This window comes from Orbicella faveolata, unplaced genomic scaffold (genome assembly GCF_042242905.1).
Source record: "Orbicella faveolata isolate gen_17 unplaced genomic scaffold, um_ofav_v1 contig_1, whole genome shotgun sequence".
NCBI classification, from domain to species: domain Eukaryota; kingdom Metazoa; phylum Cnidaria; class Anthozoa; order Scleractinia; family Merulinidae; genus Orbicella; species Orbicella faveolata.
This window is the reverse complement of record NW_028301536.1, coordinates 16300100-16320665: the sequence shown is the minus strand read 5'-3', so window position 1 is coordinate 16320665 and position 20566 is coordinate 16300100. Positions and strand designations below refer to the sequence as shown.

The 20566-nt window shown below is 38.3% G+C and overlaps 1 protein-coding gene, 1 long non-coding RNA gene and 1 pseudogene across 3 annotated transcripts; all 3 read right to left on the bottom strand.

Annotated features, from left to right (window-relative positions):
* Window positions 1-1621: 1621 nt before the first annotated feature.
* On the bottom strand, window positions 1622-3265 carry LOC149118234 (uncharacterized). 2 transcript variants are annotated; one of them, XR_016208063.1, is made up of 4 exons: window positions 3180-3265; window positions 2499-2976; window positions 1985-2101; window positions 1622-1726 (listed from the first exon to the last, which is right to left on the bottom strand). It is a non-coding gene; the product is annotated as an uncharacterized LOC149118234 (long non-coding RNA). The 2 variants fall into 2 exon arrangements; XR_016208062.1 differs by lacking the exons at window positions 2499-2976; window positions 3180-3265 and adding an exon at window positions 2354-2485.
* A 4226-nt stretch (window positions 3266-7491) lies between these two features.
* On the bottom strand, window positions 7492-9818 carry LOC149118233 (galanin receptor 2a-like). Its single transcript, XM_089292266.1, has 2 exons — window positions 9748-9818; window positions 7492-9536 (listed from the first exon to the last, which is right to left on the bottom strand). The coding sequence occupies exon 2, from the start codon at window positions 9386-9388 to the stop codon at window positions 8381-8383; it is 1008 nt and encodes a 335-aa protein (XP_089148392.1). The 5' UTR covers window positions 9389-9536; window positions 9748-9818; the 3' UTR covers window positions 7492-8380.
* Window positions 9819-13770: 3952 nt separating this feature from the next.
* LOC149118232 (neuropeptide receptor 22-like) lies at window positions 13771-15205 on the bottom strand (annotated as a pseudogene).
* Window positions 15206-20566: the final 5361 nt, after the last annotated feature.

Sequence of the window (20566 nt, the reverse complement as noted above, 5' to 3'; positions counted from 1 at the left end):
CCAGATTTCTATCATGAATTGTTATTATGGTGGTCAGAATTACGAGACCTTGTTGATTGTGATGGCGAATGTAAATATATTATATGGAATAACAGAGAAATTAGGATTGACGGTAAAAGTGTGTTTTATAAACAGTACTTCTCAAAAGGTATTAAGCATACCAAAGATCTGGTATATGATAAGACAAATATTGACTCCTTTAACACTTTTGAAGGAGAAAGGTTTTTGAATTTTAATTTCTTGACCTGGACAGGATAGAGACACGCAGTGCCATTGAATCTACGTACACATCCACCTTCGTTTACCGTCGTTCTTGATCCGGAGAACTATAAATGCCATGACTATTATAACTTTTTGATAAAGTTTAAGTATGAAAAGCCGAAGAAATGGGCCAAGGAAGAATAAGATTTGGAAGATAACTGTATTTCAGAAGCCTTTACGAGCGAACCCTACTTAAGATCTTTTCAATATAAAGTACTGAACTCCATTCTTTTTACCAATGAAATCCTTTTTAAAACAGGCTATATTCCAAGCCCTAACTGTTCCTTTTGTCAAGATACCAAAGAAACTAGAAATCATGTATTATTTACTTGTCCCTTTTCGTACTCTTTTTGGATGGATGTTATTGCCAACATTTTGAATAATATTAGTAGTTGCAGATGTCTCTTACTAAGTAACGTTGTCATAGGAGTCTTGAAGGAGGGGATGGATCTGGTCAATTATGTACTAATTCTAGGTAAGAGCTATTTATGGAGTTGTAGGCATAAAGATATTAAACCGTCGATTAGTCACTTTAGGAGAATTCTTATAAACAAATACGAAACTGAAAAATATATTGCTTTCAAATCTAGTAGAATTATCTCTTTCCGTAATAAATGGAAATCCTACGAAGAATTGTCTTTAAGTGGCGATAATTAATTCTCTACTCTTAGTCAACTATATGGAACTACCTTGTAGGTAATTTAATTCACAAACATACATAAAAATAATGCATACAAGTAATTTAATTAGTGGTGATAAGTAACTCTTCATTTCTGGTTAACTATGGATTATTTATCTTGTAAGTAATTTTAATAAGGACATACACAAAACTTTACATGTAATAAGTTTAATAAGTCCACACATCATGTATAAAAAAGAAACTGTAATACAATAATAGCTTTTAAAGAAGACATTCAATAAAGGAGGAAAAAATTAAAAAAATTCTTCAGCGAATCATTAAACAGTGATTCTGGTTCATGAGCTCCATGAAGAGTTATGAAGGTGCTATCAGTCCGGGATCGTTATCAGATTTGATAACCTCGACCAAAACAAACCATTAACCAATCGCTGCACAAGTTTTCGTTCACGTGACATTATTTGGTTGCAACAGTGTATAATTCAATATGGCGGTCGATGGGGCGCTGCGATGAAAGGAGTTACTTTTTTGACAACATCACAATGCAATTTCATTTAATTAATTGTATGTTTGCTTCACAATAGGTTACTGGATTATGGAATAGAAACAGAGATGTATGGAAGAAAACTGCCTTTGTCCAAAAGCTACTGCGAAAAGTTTCATTTTCAGATCGACACCGTATAATATTTGTTCCGAGTAAAAACACACGAAGGTAGACAACAGTTATTCTGTTCACAAAAGCGTTGTTTATTGATACTAATATGATAGCTTCTAATTTCACTCAGTCTTCATTTTCTTGGTAGTTGGTGAAGCTGGCTGTTCAACAGTCTGTATAAAATATAAACGAAACACCAACAGTAAATACATCTTGAGTTCACAAATTGACACTGAACAAGTTGCTTCTATATTCCAAGCGGAGAGCTGTAACTGAATTTCGTTCAATTTGCATGAGCGAAGCGGGGTTAGGACCGAAACATCTCCTACTATGAGTCATCACTATGAAATGGAAATAACAGTATCGAAACAGTTCGCGACCCTCCCTCTGTCGACTCTCTGTCCAGATATACTGAAGATAGAATAGCTTACCTCGATGGCCATATCCCATCCCTCGCCTAATTCCATTTCTGCGATTGCTAATTCAATCCCCTCCGCCGTGCTGTACATTTCGTTTCCATCTTCGTTGTGGGCTCGCCTGATATGGTTCTGGCACAACAACAAAAATATAGCAGGTATATTTACTTTAATTCGTGATACACCTCCGTTCAGTGGATGGGTACATGCAGCACTTTATGTCGTGAGATGTGACAGTAAACTTGGAAGTCTTGGCATTTCCGGAAAAAAATTGTTTTAGTTGTAGATCAGTAGTCTATTGTTGTGCATTCGGTGATATGGAAAAAGCTTTTAATGACCGATTCATATAAAAGAAACTATAATTCACGTAATATGTTTTCGTACCATAGTTCACTCGCTAAATCCAACAATAAGCTTCATTATATAACGACTGGTGTGCCAGAAAACTGACCTAGTTTGGCCGGCATTTCCGGAAAATATTTCAGGACCGCGAGTTGTTGAAATTGACTCTAAAATATAGGCAACTTACCCTTTAATGTGATTGCCGATTTTCCGGCAGTCCAAAAGGTGTTTTAGTTCCCTGTTTAAGAAGTATTGCACCGGGCCTATCTGTCTTTCAGCAACTTCTCTCGAAGTGTAATTTTGCTTAGCGCTCTTGGATACCAGACTGTGGCACGTCTAGAAGTGTCTCGGGTATTTCTCTAATTTCTGGCAAAACACAACGAAGTGCGAACGGGTCTTTGTTTCCAATTTTCAGGAAGGACATGAAAAGGAGTTCCTTCTGGCCCCTTGATTTTGAACTCATAGTAACCCTTCAAAAGAAAATAAACAACTAATGTTAGATTCGCAAGTGGTTTCCCGACCACCTGGACTGCCGTACCATGAATCGAGCGACTCACTAAGAGCTATAATTTTTTCTGAAGGGGCTTAGATGATTTATGTAAGTTACTTACATTACTTAGTTGCTATTTTGATTATATGGGTACCAGCATCCGCCATCTCAATACCTAGGAACACATCAATTACAGCTGTAAATATGGCAACACATCGCAAATCAAAATACCCCCGCGCACTTTTTTCACAGATCGTGCACAACACTACAAACACGTTAAATCCCAAGAATATGGCGTGAAGATTAACGACATATTTTTTGTTATTTTCGCAAAAATCTCCAAGTAACTTAAATCTAATGACAAAATGAAAAGCATACCTGGTTTGGATGCAAAATTGCAAGCGCTGTTTCACTTTACGAGTAGCATTTTACATCGTTTACGCTGGTCTTCAACCGCCATCTTCAAAACAACTAATTGAACTAATAGAAGTAACTGAAACTGATGTCAAATAACTGAATTTTAAATTTGCACTAGTGATTAATTGGACAATGTGTCTAGTAGTTAGTCTAGCATTTTAAAATTTTGGGCCAGTGCCACGTGTATATTACTACAGAAAACAAGATACAGATACAGAGGATTGTAAGCCATATAAACAAACCCACCATTGATTATGCCATAGTCTGCATTTGGTTAGGAGGCCAATTAATAGTGGCCTACAAGCCCGATAGTGGTGTTTCGCTTATTAAATAAGTATAGAGATGGGGTCAATATCACGGCAGCTGTAATCTCAGTTCTAGTCTCTTTCAACCAGACCGATGTTCGAAAATACCCCCACCACCCACCCACCACAAAATTTAAATAACCTTTCACCGGAGACAGAAAGATCATTTAAAAACACTACCCAAGGGCTAGGAATGACTATCAATCCCGACTCAATATCTTCTTTTCCCCACCCCCCTTTCGCCGACTTAACATTGATAGAGGCATAGGCAATACCTCCCCTTGTAGTAGAGTGCTTTTGATTACATTATCAAATTAACGCTCGTAAATTTCACTTGACTATATACCATTGAATTTTGGTATCGCTTTTCTCGGCGGGGGACGGGGGACCAAAAGTAACTCTCCTTTTTCGAGATATATTAGCCACCACTATTTGACTTTACTTTCAGGGGATCACCATTTTGGGGGATCGTAACTTCCGGAATTTTACAGCATTCGGCCTGCCATTTTTTGTGTTTATCCTGCGTAAAACCTACGAAAAAGTTCTCTTTTGGCAAGAGTTTAAGGTGGGGATCAACCTAAGAACACACCATTTTTTCGATTCAAACTTTTTTCATGATTTAGATTTAATTTCAAACAATGGCGAAGTATACATTTTTAGAAAGCTTAAAGACCAAAGATTATGAATATTTGTTTTGTACTTTAGAACTGTATTGTACCCTGACACCGGCTGATTAAATCTGCCAACTGCTGGGGAGTGCCAGGGCTTACTTGAGAAAAGATAACCCCTACACGAATTGATCAAAATAAATAATTTTTATATTTTTAAAAGACGACAAATAGCTTACTGTTTTAAGCTTAGAGATTTTTGAAAAGTTAAAAACACATGAAATGATGACCAGTCAAATCTGATACAGAAAATCCAGCATAGATCAGCATACATTTCAATTCATAACTTCGAAAAAATGCACGGGATGGAAAAGTGCTAAGCTTAAAACACAAAACTTACTTAGAACAACAAATCCTGAAAATATCAGCTCAATTGGACAAATCCTTCTCAAAATATCGTTTCTCAAAAGCAAAACTAATTCGTTTTGAAAAAACGAGTTTTGAACTTACAGTAGCAAAAATTTGTCTCAAAATAAAACTTTAATACCTAAGATTCAAATTCAAGTAAAAAACAAAAATTCGATCTTTTACAGAATTTTTAGATGTACCCCCGCGTTAAGCCGAGTACCTAAAATGTCCCCCACTACAGTGTCCTGATATTTTCGCCTTCAATGTTAGATTCAGATTTCACATCGAGCCATCGTTGGTCCAGAGTGATCTAGCGTTTTCTATTTAAATATTGACGGATCGTGACGATCCCACTCGGATGGTGACGACCCCACACCCAAATTAGTTTTTTATTTATTGCTTTTGTTTTCTTTTTTCTGGAATTTTTAACATTCTTGCAAGAGTCGTAACATCTGTTAAATCATTTTAAAATCCTGCATTATTTTGTTCTATGTATCTTGTGACTGTTAGCGTAGGTGGTTTTCCACTCGCATGGAAAAAATCAAGAAATCTAAAATGCTGCATCTCAACGAAGACCAATCGGAAATTATGACGTCATTCCAATTCCGTATGACGACATACTGTCAATGTTGTCGGCCGCATAGTAAAACATGTTTGCACGTAGCACACGCACCCAAATTAAATCATTGTGGCTTTAATATTCTTTGAGTTAAAAAAGCCTAGTCTGTTTTTAGGTTTAAATTTTTCTAGCGGTTGTTAAAAGTCAAGTTCCCTTTTATGAACGACGATTAGAAAGTTCCCTCACCTTTGAATTTACCTAACTTATGCTAGACATATTCGAACAATAATGATCAACTTCTTTTCTTATCATTCGATTGTTTGAGAGAAATTGCAGGCTACAAATTTGTAGTTCTTCAGGGGAAATTTGGGATATTTTTTATGATATTTTGTTAACTTTCTCCTGGTGAATTCAGTTTCATGGTCGATATCTTCCCTTGCCTTTTATTAATACAAACAATCAGTCTTCTGTAAAAATACATATTGATTGTGGTCAGTGTGTTTGAATTTACGGTTGTCAGCTTGTCTTCTTGTCTGTCTGAAAGTAAACATATATGCACGTAACACATACACCCAAGTTTAATCATCGTGGCTTTCAGAATATTCTTTGAGTTTAAAAAGCTAGTCTGTTTTTGATTTTAAAGTTATCTATCGATTAATAAACGACGTCTGTAAATTTCCTTTGCCTGTGAATTTAACCAACCTATGTTAGACATATTCAATATGATCATCTTCTTTTTCTAGAAATTAAATAAGTGTTCAAGAGACATCAAGTGTCTATTTTCATGGCTTAAAAAATGCATCGCAAACACGCTTCTGTTCCCAAATTTGTTTTTAATTTTTGGATGATTTCAACATCTTGTATTGTTTTGTTATATCTATCTTGTTACTATTAGCGTGGTGGTTTTCCGCTCGCGTGAAAACATCGAGAAAACCAAACTGGCGGATCTTAAAGGCGGCCATTCAGGAATTAATACGTCATCCCAAGTCCGTATGACTTCATCCTGTCTGTTGTCGGCCTCAAAGTAAACAATTTTGCTCGTAACCGATACACCCCAAGTTTGTTCATTGTTGTCCGTTTTATGAACGACGGCTAGAAAGTTGTTTCACCTGTGAATTTAGACATATCCAAACAATTACGATCAACTTCATTTTCTAGAAATAATTGTTCGAGAGACATCAAGTGTCTATTACGGTGGCTTAAAGAATGCATCGCAACCACGCTTTGGCAGGCCACTGTTCCAAAATTTAGAATTCTTCAGAAGAAATTTGGGATTTTTCTATGATATTGTATTAACCTTCTTCTAGTATTTTCAGTTTCATGTCCAATATCTTACCGTCCTTTTTTAAACTCGTGGATACGCGAAGCGTAGAAACGTGTTTGTTGCGGGGACTCCGATATGCAAATGTGTCACTCACTCACTCACTCACTCACTCACTCACTCACTCACTCACTCACTCACTCACTCACTCACTGAGGTGTAGACACTGCTCGTAATTAGTCGGCCCGAACGAGAGCGCCCGAGTCCGACGCCATGTTGGAATAGTAACCGCGCCCGAAGCCATATTGGAATAGTAACCGAGCCCGAAGCCATATTGGAATAGTGGCCGTGCAGTCAGTGCGAACCTACTACTCAATGCGTGCATCGTGCCAGCCCGAATATTGATGATTTTGTAGCATTTACACGACAATTAATATTAGGTGTTTCGCTAAATTGAAGTGGAGTTGACTTCGAATGTTCGAATTAGTACTATGGCCAACTTGAAGGCTGAATTTCAGGAGCATTTGAGTCGTCCAGGCGCTCAAAATGACCAGGAGATGTGCATTTGTTTGCTGGAAAGTGACCTGAAAAGCTAACGTGGTAAGCTTTGATGAGAATGTGTCTTATTCCTCGACCTTAATGAGCTTATATGAGTGAAACGAACAACTTTTAATGAACGAAACAGCTACTGAATATAAGGCAAACATTGGCTCCATTGTATAATATTGTAATTTCATTTTTATAATTTAGTAACATCTAAACCTGAGGCCAGCCGAAATATTGTTTTAACTCTACGACGTTGTTTCAACCTTGCAGTAGTGACGTATTATCGTTTTACTTTTCAAGTTTGGCTGATTAGATCTGCTGTGAGATCCAACGTTCAATCAAGCAGGACCGTCGTTCACCGCTTTACAGTTTAAACACTTAAGTTTTTCATGTTGAGATGTCCATGTTAAACCAGCATCGAGTTAAGTTTAGATTATAGTTGTGGTCTCTATACTTGTCTTGTTTGTTTTAGTACATTGATTTGAACTCTAAGTGGGATGTGAAATGCACATAAACTTGGAAAGAAACTCCCAAATACTTGATTTTGATAAGCTTAAATGATTTTAACCCTGTCTTTTGTTTACACTTTTGCTTCCTGATTGAAAAGATAACAAAGGGAAAGAAACCCCCTGTGAGCTTGTCCCCAATTATTAGTTAATACTAAATACATTGACACTTCAATAAAGCTGTTATTGTTACTGTTGGAACACATATTTACGGTCGACAGATTTGTCGGATCAACACTGAAAATGCTTGCAAAAGAGTCTACTTATTTTGATGTATTTTACGTGCAATATATATAGAGACAAGTGGTTCCACATTGGAAAAGAAGTGCCGTCTCATAAGAAACCTTACCTATAACCTTGAATGAAATGCAATGAAAAACGTTTGTGAGCTCGTACGACTTGAATACATGCAAATTTTTCCAGCGGGCAGATCAACACCAAGATTTGGGTGTGAGGGAAGGGGGGGAGTGGGGAGAGTACTCTATGATTTGTTGGACAGGAGTGTCCTCTGTGACCCAAGAATCTTTAGCCTTTACCACTCCATGTTATGCTGCAATTTTGCCCCCCTAGCTATTCTGGACGTATGTCTTTGTGATATGTGTGCAGAAAAAAGCTAACGAAAAAAACCTGCACTTTGTGAGTTAAGTGCGACCTTGCATGGTACAAACCCGGCTTGTTTTAACAGCATTTAATAATACACCAGTAATTGCAAGTTCACCAATATGTCTCATCTCTAGATTACCTAATCCACGAGTTTGGCCATAGGTCTCCTTTGATTATTATTCTAAACAATCAGTGTTCTATCGGAAATTGTTTTCAGAACAGTAATACCTATTGATTGCGGCAAGAATGTCTTTGTATTTACGGTTGTCAGCTTGAGAAGAGCTTTGTTTTCGGATATAAACTCTTCTTATCAGAAATTCCTAACACGTAGTGAGGTCGCTAAATTATGTTTAAACATCACTGAGATCAGTGTAAGCCAGCATCGTTGTTAACTCTTAGCGTTGTAGAGCTGCATGTATTTTTTCCAATTCGCCTCATAATTCTTTCTTCTGTGAGAGTCCCCACTGTTGCAGAAGTCTGAGAAACCGTGCATCTAAAGAAACGTTTAAGAGACGACTTCAAGTTTTCTCCGTAGATTCCGTACAGTATTGGATCTAACGCCGTGTTCACAAAAATTAAAAGTTGGGATGCTCTCCAGATGTACCCACCATCTGCGAGTTGAAAGTACATCAACATTCGTGTAATTACAAATGGTGACCAACATCCTACAAATGCTACCGTTAAGGCTACTAGAGGTTTGGCTGCCTTTTGATGCCGTAATTTAGAGCACGCAGCTGAAAAAATGTTTTGCGCCGGAAAAACGCTAGAGCGTAACGTTACAAAGATGGACCTCTGAGCATAAATCATATAGATTAGAGGAACCAGGAAGAAGCAAATGGAATGGATGCTGTAATAGATCTGTCGTCCTAAATCTGTTAATCCAATGTTTGTGCAGGACACCCCACCTGTGCTATCTTCATGTGCTTGATAGGCATAAAGCAAGGGCGAAGCTACAACAAGGCTAACAAACCACAAGCCCGCCAGCTTTCGATAGACGCCTTCTGGAGCGCTGGTTCTTGTACTGAATGGTTCAACCACAGCCTTGAGTCTTTCAAAGCTGATAACAACCAGAGTCGTTATTGAGGCAGTGTAGCAAGCTTCGATTACAAAACTTTGTAGCTTGCAAGTGACCTGACCGCCAAGCCAAGTCCATATGAAAGTTATGAAGTCTAATATGGACAGAAACGTGAATGTGAGGTCAGCGATGGCCAAGTTGGCGATGAACCATTTCAGTGAAGAGGCTTTTCTCTTTATTGCTCTGTAGCAGATCGACAAAACCAAACAGTTTCCAACTGTTGACAACATGAACACCAGAAAGTAAAAGAAGACGAATGAGACGACTATCGCTCTTGGAAATCCATCGCTTGTTGCCATAACTCGCTCCTTCAGTTTAACGTGAGTCTCCAAGCCTTGTCGACGATAACTTTTCTTTCTTTTCCTGGAACACCTGTATGCACTAATCAGTGTCTAACCAAGGCACGTCAGTTTCTGTTTCCTCAGTCAGCTTCTTCAAAGGTTATTTCTGGCGAAAGCAAACATTTAAATAAGACATCAGCGCATCAAGTGCAGCATTAAGCTCTGCTTCCATCTGTTGTTGGCATGTTTTTCGCGGTGGACTAGATGTATTAATTTATACTTCGAATTCGACCAGTATAACGCTTGTCATCTAAGTTCTTAATTACAACTTTAGTAGATTACTTGATGGATTCTCTCAAAGAAGTGAAAGCCCTTACCTAGTTTTGATCAAAACTTGTCTCAGTGGCAATAATTTTTTGAGCGTCGTCAAACTTTGCCTTCAACCACCTACTTAAATATTTATAACTTTTTCATTTCTAAAGAATGATGTCTTACTCGGTTGTGACACTTGCGAAATTCGAAACCTGAATTCAGAATCACAGATTTTAGCTACACGGAACGAGATATCAGATTATCAAACCATCGACAATACGTATTTTAACGAATACAACTGTGTTCAACCTCATTCTATAGCAAAAGAACATATGTTGTGCAAAATTGGGGGATAATTGCGAACCAAACATTTTTTCATCTAGAAAGACGTTCATTTACATACATGTTATAGCAGGTCAGTTACAGGCAACTTATAAGGTAGACCGGTTAAATTATCAAACAAAACAAAAAATAAACTAAAACTTCATCCAATTTGCTTGTTATTTTATTGGTTCTTGATTTTCAAAGAAACCATTCCATATGTAAATTTAGGTTCAACAGAGAGTGTTTGGTATCTTTGTTTCCCTGTTTTCTCCATCTGTTTCTCAGACGTGCAGCTGTTTTTTTAGTTTGTTTATGTGGCTTCATTGCTGAGAGAGTTAGAAAGAGCGTGTGGCCTGCCAGTGTTAAAAAAAGTAAACACGGGTTCCAAATTTTTGATTCGTGGTAAAATCAAAAAATAAATTGTTTCCACTAATACTCCAGGTATTGCTGTCAATTTTCTTCTAGCTTAATTTCAAGATGGTTTAAAGTTTTGGTTGCGTAAAGAAGAGAGTAAATAAAGAGCAACTTTAATGAAGACAGGCGCATTATTTGCATCTTATAGTCAGTTTACCGAGATCATTTATCTTGATTGAAGCTCAGTTTAAAAGTCATTTGAGATTTCGATTGCGTGTTCATTAGGTATTCTGTGCACGTATGATGGTTTGTTTTGCCCAATTGACAATCGGAAGATTAAATTTTTCAACGTAGATAAATATCTTTGTTAAAACGTGTTTAATTATTTTCTTTTTTAGATGGCATCATCAGGTTTACTCAATTAAAAATTAATTTGAAGCTGTTCAAAATATGTGACTTTTGTTCGGCCAAATGGAGTGATATTAATGAAACTGAAAAGATTAATTATCGATTTTCTCTTGACGTGACTCCTGAAGAGCCTGATTGTTTTCTCTTGACAGCAGAAAAATGAGTTGATCGTGCTTTCGTGGCTCTTTATTGCAGCCTACATCAGGACATACATGTACGTTGTAAAAAATGACAGTTTGTGAATTTTCCTTTCACGATCCAGTGTTGTGTTAGTACATACATATTGTTGAACTATAAGCATCGTCTTCAAGTCAGAGACGTTTATGTTTATGTTTATGTTTATGAGTGGAAACTTGTCTTCCTTTTTCCTACACTTCTTCACTCTTTGGTTCGTTTCCCGAGGAGGGTGGTACTCCCTTATATGAGCTATATAGATATGTGCGGCCCCAAAGGGTATGGTTTTTCAGCCGTTTTTGTCATAAATAGGGTATCGATTTTAGTCTATTTTGGCCATTTTGGTCATAAATAGGGTATGGCTTTTGCACTCTAGCCTTGATATGGGTGTGTTTTTAAGAACAAGCCACTTTTTCGTCATTATCGAAAAGAAAACTAACAAAAGCCCTTCACAAATTATGTTTACGGTAATTTAACATTGGTCTGAACTAGGGAACATATTATAACGCAGGTCTGAAACAGGGTTTTGATTTCATGGTCAGGTCATAAATAGGGTAGGGAATATCACAGATTTTGGTAATAAATAGGGTAAGGGTTTTGGGAAGCGTGCCCCACACCCCCACCCAACTTTTCTGGGAGTAACCCCCCCCCCCGGATTTGTTTCTGTTTTGTCGGTTGACTCGTTATTTTGGTTTCTTGTTCTTAATTCGTTTCTTCGATCGCAAGTTGGTATGCTCCGGTTCGTTAGATTCTTTCAAATCCAATTTATAATATTTTTTTTTCAAATACGTTTTTACAGTCGGTCTGGCCCCAGTTGTTCGAAGGTTGGCTGACGCAATTCACCTGATAAATTGCTCCCCAGTGGACAAGTGTTGACAAAACAAACCACGTGGATTCGTTTGTTGTTCGCTTGGCTCTATTTTTGTTTTTGTTGACCACCTGTCGCTCTCTTACTTATTTTATTACCCTCCCCTCCCCTGGTCTTTTTCGGTGACTCTTTTCAGACGAGTTATGTATCCACGTGAATTCACTTAAACTTTGGCTGCTTTTCTTCCGGAAAAAAAGAAAAACGAAAAACTAGGGCAACAAATCAACAATCGAACAACAACGACTCGAAACCAACCAACGCAAACCATTCATTTCCTGGTACAGTCAACTCTCGCCTTGCGGACACCCCGCTATTACGGACTCTCGTTATTCCGGACAATATCCAGATCCCCGGCGAAAGCTATAGAAGTTTAACTGGAAATGACTCCCTCTATTACGGACTCTCGCTGTTACGGAAATACTGACACTTTCTTGGTACCAAAATGACAATTTTATTGCTTTGACTCTCGATAAAGCGTACACCAGGTACTTCTCGTATAACATAAGTATGTAAAAAATAATTTGTGGCCAATTTTTTTTTTATTTCAGCGGACATGCAGTTATGCGAAGACCATTTCTAAATGTGGTAGCGGACATTGTTTTTGATGAATTGTTTAATACTTACAGTTTCAGTTCACTCCGTTATGTTTTGTTGTTCAGCGCGAAAATTGAAGAACCGCATTGCTTATTCGCGTAAGTGACACATTTAACACCTTAAAGATTTCAGATAACTTCATAGACATTGTCAAAGTTATTTATTGCATGTTAAGGGCACTTTTTATCTCAAACACCGCTTTTACGGACCCTCGCTGTTAAGGACACTGAACATAACGACGTCCCCGAGCGCGTCCACTATAACGAGAGTTGACTGTATATTGTTGAATAAATCATGCAAGATACAGTTATATATTGCCTGACGAATATTTGACTGTTCATCTTCACCTTTTAAGAGGAAAAATATTCCGTCAATTGTTGGATCATCTCCCAGGGATTTTCCATGTCACATGCATGTAATTTGTTTTCTTTTAGATTTTTGTTGTTTACTGTTTGTTTTTTTGTTGTTGTTGTTGTGGTTGTTTTTTTGTTTTTTGTTTTTTTTAACACTATTTTGTTAATTTAATGATAGAGAGGTTAATTTGTTAAAGTGAACATGTTACGGTTCTTTATCACCTAATTCCAAAATGTAAGAGTTTTTTCATGTCTTTTGAGGGTGTTGCTAAAGTGATCAAATTTAACAATGCAAAATAGTAATAAACCATTTGAAGGGAGAATTTTTCTGAACAGCACATTATTTACTTTGTTCTAATGCAGTTATTATTATTTTATTTTCTTAGTGTATATAATCTGAACATCCAATCACACATATCGCTTTGTTGTATAGCAAAAAGGGAATTACTACAATTGCTAAGCTAAGTTTAACCACTGTCAATGGCAATTCAACCGACCTCTCTTCATGTTAAGGTGATTCCACTACGGTTAAAAAGAAGGCGTATTTCATCCAGTTGGTAATCATGTTATGTATATCAGAAAAATGCAGTAAGAAATAGTGTCACCGTGCTCGTTTTCGCGCAACTTGGGTGGCCTTTGTAGCAACTTTGTGACCAACGAGGTCGTCATTGCTTAACCTTAGTTATCAGACAGGGGCACTAGAAATTCTAAAGAAAAAAACACTTATTGGATTAATTTATTGGAGAAGTTAAACAAAATAGACCCTGAACTTACATTTCAAACGACGTTAGTTAAACAGGAGTTATGATTATAGTACAAACTTAAGAATTCTCTGCGGGCACTCATACCCAGCACTACCTAAATACTTGTTCTTTACGGTATTAAAATCAAAATGTTTCTAAGCAGAATTTTAAACTTTTTTCAAATCGAGATATATTGTACATAACCTCGTGTAATTTAAATTCATGCATTAAAAAGTGGGGTCACCGTGCTTGTTTAAGAGAAAACGAGCATTTATTTTGCTGTCGAGCTTAGTTTGAGGGAAATCTCCTTTAAGCGCATGCGCTCATGTGCGCGCGCTAATGACATGAAAACCGTGCGCAGTAGGGATGCGCAATGCACTACTGAGTAATCACCTTAAGTGCTTTCCTCTAGGAATACGCCATTTCCGAGTTGTCTTGTGCCTCTGTTTCAAAACGAGTCCTCCTGCAAAACTTTTCACTTCAATCTGAGTTTGGGCACTTTTCATATCAATGGACTTGTTTTGCCATAAAGGCCACAGGCAATTCGGATGTGATCAACTGACTTTTCATGTCACGTGCTCATGTCACGTGGTACCCCTGGCTGTTTTTATTAGTCTCGTCGTTGTTCTGCGGTGTAACTCTCGCGACTCGTGTTGTAGTCTGAAGCCTCTCAGGGAGCAAACGTTTAAGAAAAGGTTTTAGCTTTCCTCCGTAAATTCCATACAGTATCGGATCTCAGACCGTGTTCGAGAGAATTAATATTTGAGAGAACCTCCAGACATACCCTTCATCAGTGAGGTGGAAGTAAATCAGCGTTCGAACAATTGTAAATGGTGACCAACATATTGCAAACGCTATAGTGAGGGCCACTAGAGGCTTGGCGGCCTTGAGATGCCGTTTAGAATGCGCTGTTGAGAAGGCATTTTGCTTTAGAAAAACGTTCGACCGTAAAGTGAGAAAAATGGTGCTCTGGGCATAAATCATATAAATTAGAGGAACGACGAAGAAACAGACGGCATGAATACCATAATAAATCTGTCTTCCTAAATCTCCGAGTGTGTTGTTGGTGCAAATCACTGCACCGCTGTTATCCCTGTAGGATTGGTAGGCATAAAGTAAAGGCGAGGCAGCAACGACACTCAGTACCCATGAGGAGATCAACTTCTTGTACACAGCTTCCCGAGTGCTCAGTCTAACACTGAAAGGTTCAACCACAGCCTTGAGACGTTCAAAGCTTATGAGAACAAGGGTCGTCATGGAAACCGTGTAGCAGGTCTCGATGGAAAAACTTTGCAGCTTACAGGAGAGCTGACCGCCAACCCAAGTCCATACGTAACTTATCAAGTCAAATGTAGACAATAACGCAAATGTAAGGTCAGCTACGGCTAAGTTGGCGATAAACCATTTTAGCGAGGACGGTCGTCTTTTTATTGTTTTGTAGCAGATAAAAAGAACGAAAGAGTTGCCCAGTGTTGACAAAATAAACATCAGGGAGTAGTAGGTTACGCCAAATACAACAAGTGGTATTGATAGAACTCCATCGTTGGTTGCCATGGTGTGTTATTCTTATGAAGAGTTACCAGGAACTTTTCACTTAATTACATGCAAGGATGTAACGATTCTCCTTTCTCCTTATACGGTACATGTACATCTGATGCAGCATTATTAAAGCATAGTATCTCTGGGTATTTGGTAGTTTCTTTGAGCTGGCCTGTAAAAGAAAAGTGTCATGAATGAATGTTATTCAAATTACCAGTCACCGTTATTATAAAAGAAGCCATAAAAGCAATGAAAGTTATCAATAATGTTACAATGAGAGAGAAAAACAAATTGTAGTTCACGTGATTGCAGGCAGGGGCGTAGCGAGTCTATAGGCCCTTGGGCCCGGGCCTACAAATTTTTTAGCCTGTCCGTCCTATGTATTATCGTGCCAAACCCAGACTTGCTGGCTGGCAATCGCATCGAGAAAATGTTCCATCTGATTCAGTCAGTGAATGCTACAGACGAACAATGTACTATCATAGGCAGATTTACGGGAGGGGCCGAGGGGGCCACGGCCCCCCCTTTTTTTGTACGTTTTTGTACGTTTTGTACGTTTTGTTCGTTTTTGTACGACCCCAACCCTTCTAACCGTCCTTTGAGAGTTGTTATAATTATACAATCAGGTTCCAATTATATTCAATTTCCGAGCTTTCCTTATTTAAAATATATTTTGTGTTAACAATTATAATATATTATCAAATATTCAAACAAACGTAACCCAAAAATTAAAATTCGCGCTAATTGTTAACGCCAAATGTAACAGGCGTTTCTTTTGGTTTGAAATGACGAGGAACACTGGACACGAATATTGTCACGCGGTGTCCCTTGCTGCACTGCTGAAGAGTGAAATATTTTTCTGAAGTTTTCGAGGAAAGCAAAGAAGACACTGTTTAGCTTTCATCGTGAACCAGGTGAGTACGTCACTTATTTGACCTAAGTTAAACGTAATGGTTTTTTTTTTACATCTGTATCTGTCTGTTAGCGGGCAACGTTCGAGCTCTGCCTTGGAGACTTTGTTTGGTGATCATCTGCCCCAGCAAAAAGGAAAATGAAGTAAAAATATTAAACTTTAGCTTATATTAAAGCACTCAATGTAATGATTTGTCGCAAAAGGTTTTGCGTAAATTGGTTTATAATCCTGAGTTAATTTCTCGATAGCAAATTCTGACAGAAACGATTAGAATCATTACAGCAATAACAGTTTTCTGATGATGTTTCAAAAATTGATCAGTTGTTTCTACTTGTGCCAGGTGAAAGCGAGTTTTAAAGAGCAAGCTTGATTATCATTCGGTGTTTTTATGATAAGTAACGTTTCCCTTCTAGGACGTTTCACCGTAGAACTCAGCCGTTAATTACAGGGTTCCACACTGAATGTTATTGAGGCAACAAGCATGTTAACGTTGCGAAGGAACAGCTGAAAGGTATGCGCAAGAATGCTTAAACAGCATTAGCAAGTTCTGTGTATGAAAAGATCAAGAAGATGACTAAGAAGGCAAAGGTGAAGATAAGCATCCCTCGAACTTGTGGTAGGCACACATTAAGAAACAACACCAATGCCAGGACACCAGTCGCCTACTTTCGACGGGCAATATTTCTTCCTTTCCTTGACAACTTGTTGGAGCAAATAAATACCCGCTTTGATGGACGATCAGAAGCGGCATTGCTTGGACTGCTACTGATACCTGCCAACTTACAGCAGCTTAACGGGTCTTCTCAAGAGAAACTTATTCAGCGTTATTCCCCTGATCTGTCGTCCCCAAGCAGTGCGTCGCAGGCCTGGAGGTGTGGAAGTGCTTCTGGTATGTTATTTTGCGTTAATACTATACATGGGTTACCAAGTTTATAGTGAAACTGAGATAAGCTAAAAAAAACCGATTATATCTTGTCTTGAAATATGTGTTAATTCTTGCTTTTATTTTTAGGAACAACGCTACCGTAAAATTCACGACACTGCAAGAGACATTGAAAGCCTGCAGCTCAAGCCTCTACCCCAATGTCCACGCAATTCTGCGCCTCCTGTTAATCACCCCGGTCACAAGTGCAACTGTTGAACGTAGCAACTCTTCACTGCGCTTTGTGAAGAATGTCTAAATGCACTGTTGCTGCTCTTTATTCACAAAGACAGACCTTTAAACTATAATGCAGTTGTTGACGAGTACGCCAAACGAAACCAGAGAAGGATGACCTCAATCCACTGCAGTGATTTATTTCGATTAATACTGGATGTATAAATGCAATGCAATGACTCTGTTAACAGTTCGCCTACCACTAACACTACGATTTTGCTTTGAAAATCGTTTTCATAAAATGCTCTTTAATTCTATCTTCCGAAACGTTAACGTTACTTTACTTTGCATCACGAATACGCCCACAATCATGTATGCTGCATCTCCTGAAAAGTGAAGTTTTCATTCGGGGGGGGGGGGGGGAGGGTGGGGAACTCGGCCCCCTGTTTCTGAATTTTCTGGATGCGCCCCTGACTATCCATTCTTGGGCCATTTCATATCAGAATTGGATTCTCGCATTATATCAAACCAAGTCCTCTCTTTAAAATAACGAATATTTTGCCGAAAAATGTCGGTTATTGGTCTTCCACCAAGGTAAGCGTTATCTCGCTGGGACAAAGTGCATGATCTTCCGACAACCGCTGCAGAAACACTTCCTCATTGCCACCTACCGGGTTCCAAATATTTCAAAAGCCTTCACAACTGTCCTTACCCTGCCAATCTCTACAGCCGCTGCAGAAGGGTCTTTTGGTGCCGTGAGAAGACTCAAGACCTACTTGAGATCAACAATGAAAGAGGATTGTCTTAGTGGGCTTGCGTTAATGCATATTCATAAACATGATGTTTCTTTGAATGCTGAGGATATCCTGGACGATTTCGCAGCCTGTGGGAGCTCCTCTTTTAGGCTACCAAGTAGTTCTACTTTCTCAAATGGCAAGAGAAAAAGTTTTTCATTTTAACCCTTCGTACTCCCGATCTCACTTGAGCAAAACGGCGTGAGCCGAGCCGCTCCGCGGCAAATGCACAATGATTAGTGGCATCAGTGGTTTTATTAATATAACTAAAAGCGGCCAGAGGCGGATCCAGGAGTAGGGTTGGGGGTTGCAACCCTTCTAGGAATTGTTTTTCTCTATCTCAAATTTGTGTGCGTGGTAAAGGGGAGTTCAGATCTTAGTCATTCGTGGCAAATAAAACGGTCAATTTTCACTTCACGACAAACAAAATGACCATATACTGGATTATGAAAATTTTGGTTCCCGGACTCAAAAATTATGGTAACATTCAGGATATATATCTTGAGTTTACAAACACTTTTCGAATCTGAGTAATGCGTGAAATGGCGTTTTAGCGGTTTCGGTAAAAAAAATTCCCGGGGGAGCTTGCCCCCGGACCCCCATAGAAGCTCGCAGCTTCAGCGCTCGAGACACGCCCTTCGGCATAATAACGACTCTCAAGCGCGTTAGAAACAGGCCTACAACTATTCAAAACCTCGCTACGCCCCTGGCAGAAATCTTATGCGAAATGAATACCATAAGCAATGTTACCACGAGAGTCTCAGACTCATTTATAATTCATCAAGTTTAAAGAAAGGAAATGATAACCGCGGCGGTGAACATGTGTGGATAATTGATTTTAATTAGCATAGATTCTTACGCCTTAGTTTCAGTTGCTCCAGACAGTGTTTTACCACATTTCCAACCCTTCGAAGTTTGTCAAAAATACTCCGCTACTACACTCTCTCCTCGGCGTTTGGAAATATGATGAAATACTGTCACTCGTGTATGATATTTTAAAGAACGGCGAATGCGGCAGTTGCCGCTGTATAACTCGAGGGTTATAACGTAAAATTGTTAACAGTAAGGTCACAATGAACTGAAAACTTTCTAGTTTTTTCTTTCACTCTGGTTAGAAAACTGCGTAAGTGTTGTAAAGGTAGACGCACAAAAACTGGGGTAAAACACCGCGGCCTGGATAAGGGAGGTGGTGGTGCGTGAAAACAGTACCTGTTGTTTATTGAAAATCTACAGTGAATGGCTTCAGTCGCATTTAGGTCTTGAGTTTGAGCGAGAAAATAAGTGAGAGTTTCAATAAACTCTTAAGCGGATTTGCACGTTGTCGTCATTTGACTACAACTACCAGAATTCCTTTCGTTTTTTCTTTATTATTTAAATTTTGAATTCCCAGTGTGGTTTAAATAACAATTGCCCTAATTAACATAAGAAACAGAAAAAGTGAAGGATTCTGGTAGTTGTAGTCAAATGACGCCATCATGCAAATCGCCTATTACCACCACATTAAAGTGGCCGAACACAGTTTTCGTGCGCGCTTTTGTTGATGCAATTCAGCGAGCGACAGGGATTGCAAAAAAACAAACATGCCGTCAATAGGGCGATCATTTTATTTACTCAACACCCGCACTATCTGTGCTATTTTTGTCTATAATTGAATGTAGTGTATTGATGGCTTTAGTCTTTTATCATAAATATATGTTAGAAAAGTTAAAGATGCAAAGAACTCAGCAATTCTCAGCTTTTTCTTTGTTACCGAAAGAACCCAGTTAAATGCAGCGCATGCGTAGTAAGTCAAAAAATTGCGATTGAATGAAAATTTGCACTCTCAGAAATACGCCTATTTCTCGAGAACCACTCATTAGAATTTCATGAAAATGGGCACGAAAATACTTTAGGAAATAAGTAACTGGAGTATTGAAAAAAATTTAACTTTACCAAAGGAAACTCTAGATACTCCAGTAAACCTTCAACAACGGACAATGAAAGATCTCTCTGTTAAATTATTAGCAAAATGGTCTTAACTTGTGAGAATCGTTACAAGCTTGGTGCATGCAAATTAAAGAAAATCTAATGACTAGATTTTCTACAAATAAACAAAACCGATTTTAAAGGCCTGTTTATTTTTATTCGTGTTGCCATGGCAACGGCACATACGTCAGCTTAACCATCAAAAAACCAAAGTTTGTGTTGTTAATTTGCTTGCTGCCATTTTTGGCGACTGAGGGATCAAGGGTTTTAGAGAAAAAGGTGAATGAAACATAGGTATCAAAAACTGTGTTCAGCCACCTTAACCGTGTCGGCACGTGCCTTGCTTAACTACATAACATTCTTTACTCGTGGGTTCTGGTATCCTGATAATCATAACAACCAGAGTGAAAAACAAAAATAAACTGCTGTTCGCGGACAAATATCCTCTTTTCCAGTTTTACTTAGACATCCATTCAATATCTTATTTCCTCGTCTACAACGCACCCCCCGATTAAGTGCTTCTCCTCGAAATAGTTTCAAATACAAAACCCACTCCCCTCCTTGTAAAAGCAGCAAAAATTACTGTGTGAAATGAACGAAGCTAAAGGAATTACTCCAGGTTTCTTGGAAAAATTAAAATTGTTTTTCAAATAAAAGAGGTCCAATGATTGAATGATACCTGATTATTAGGTAAGAGAAACTTTAACTTGTGTTTTGCTGGCCCCTCACATTTGCATTGCGCATCCTTACTGCGCATAA

Bases quoted from the DNA above. Each gene is read 5' to 3' on its own strand.
- LOC149118233 (XM_089292266.1), bottom strand. From the start codon at position 9,388: ATGGCAACAAGCGATGGATTTCCAAGAGCGATAGTCGTCTCATTCGTC.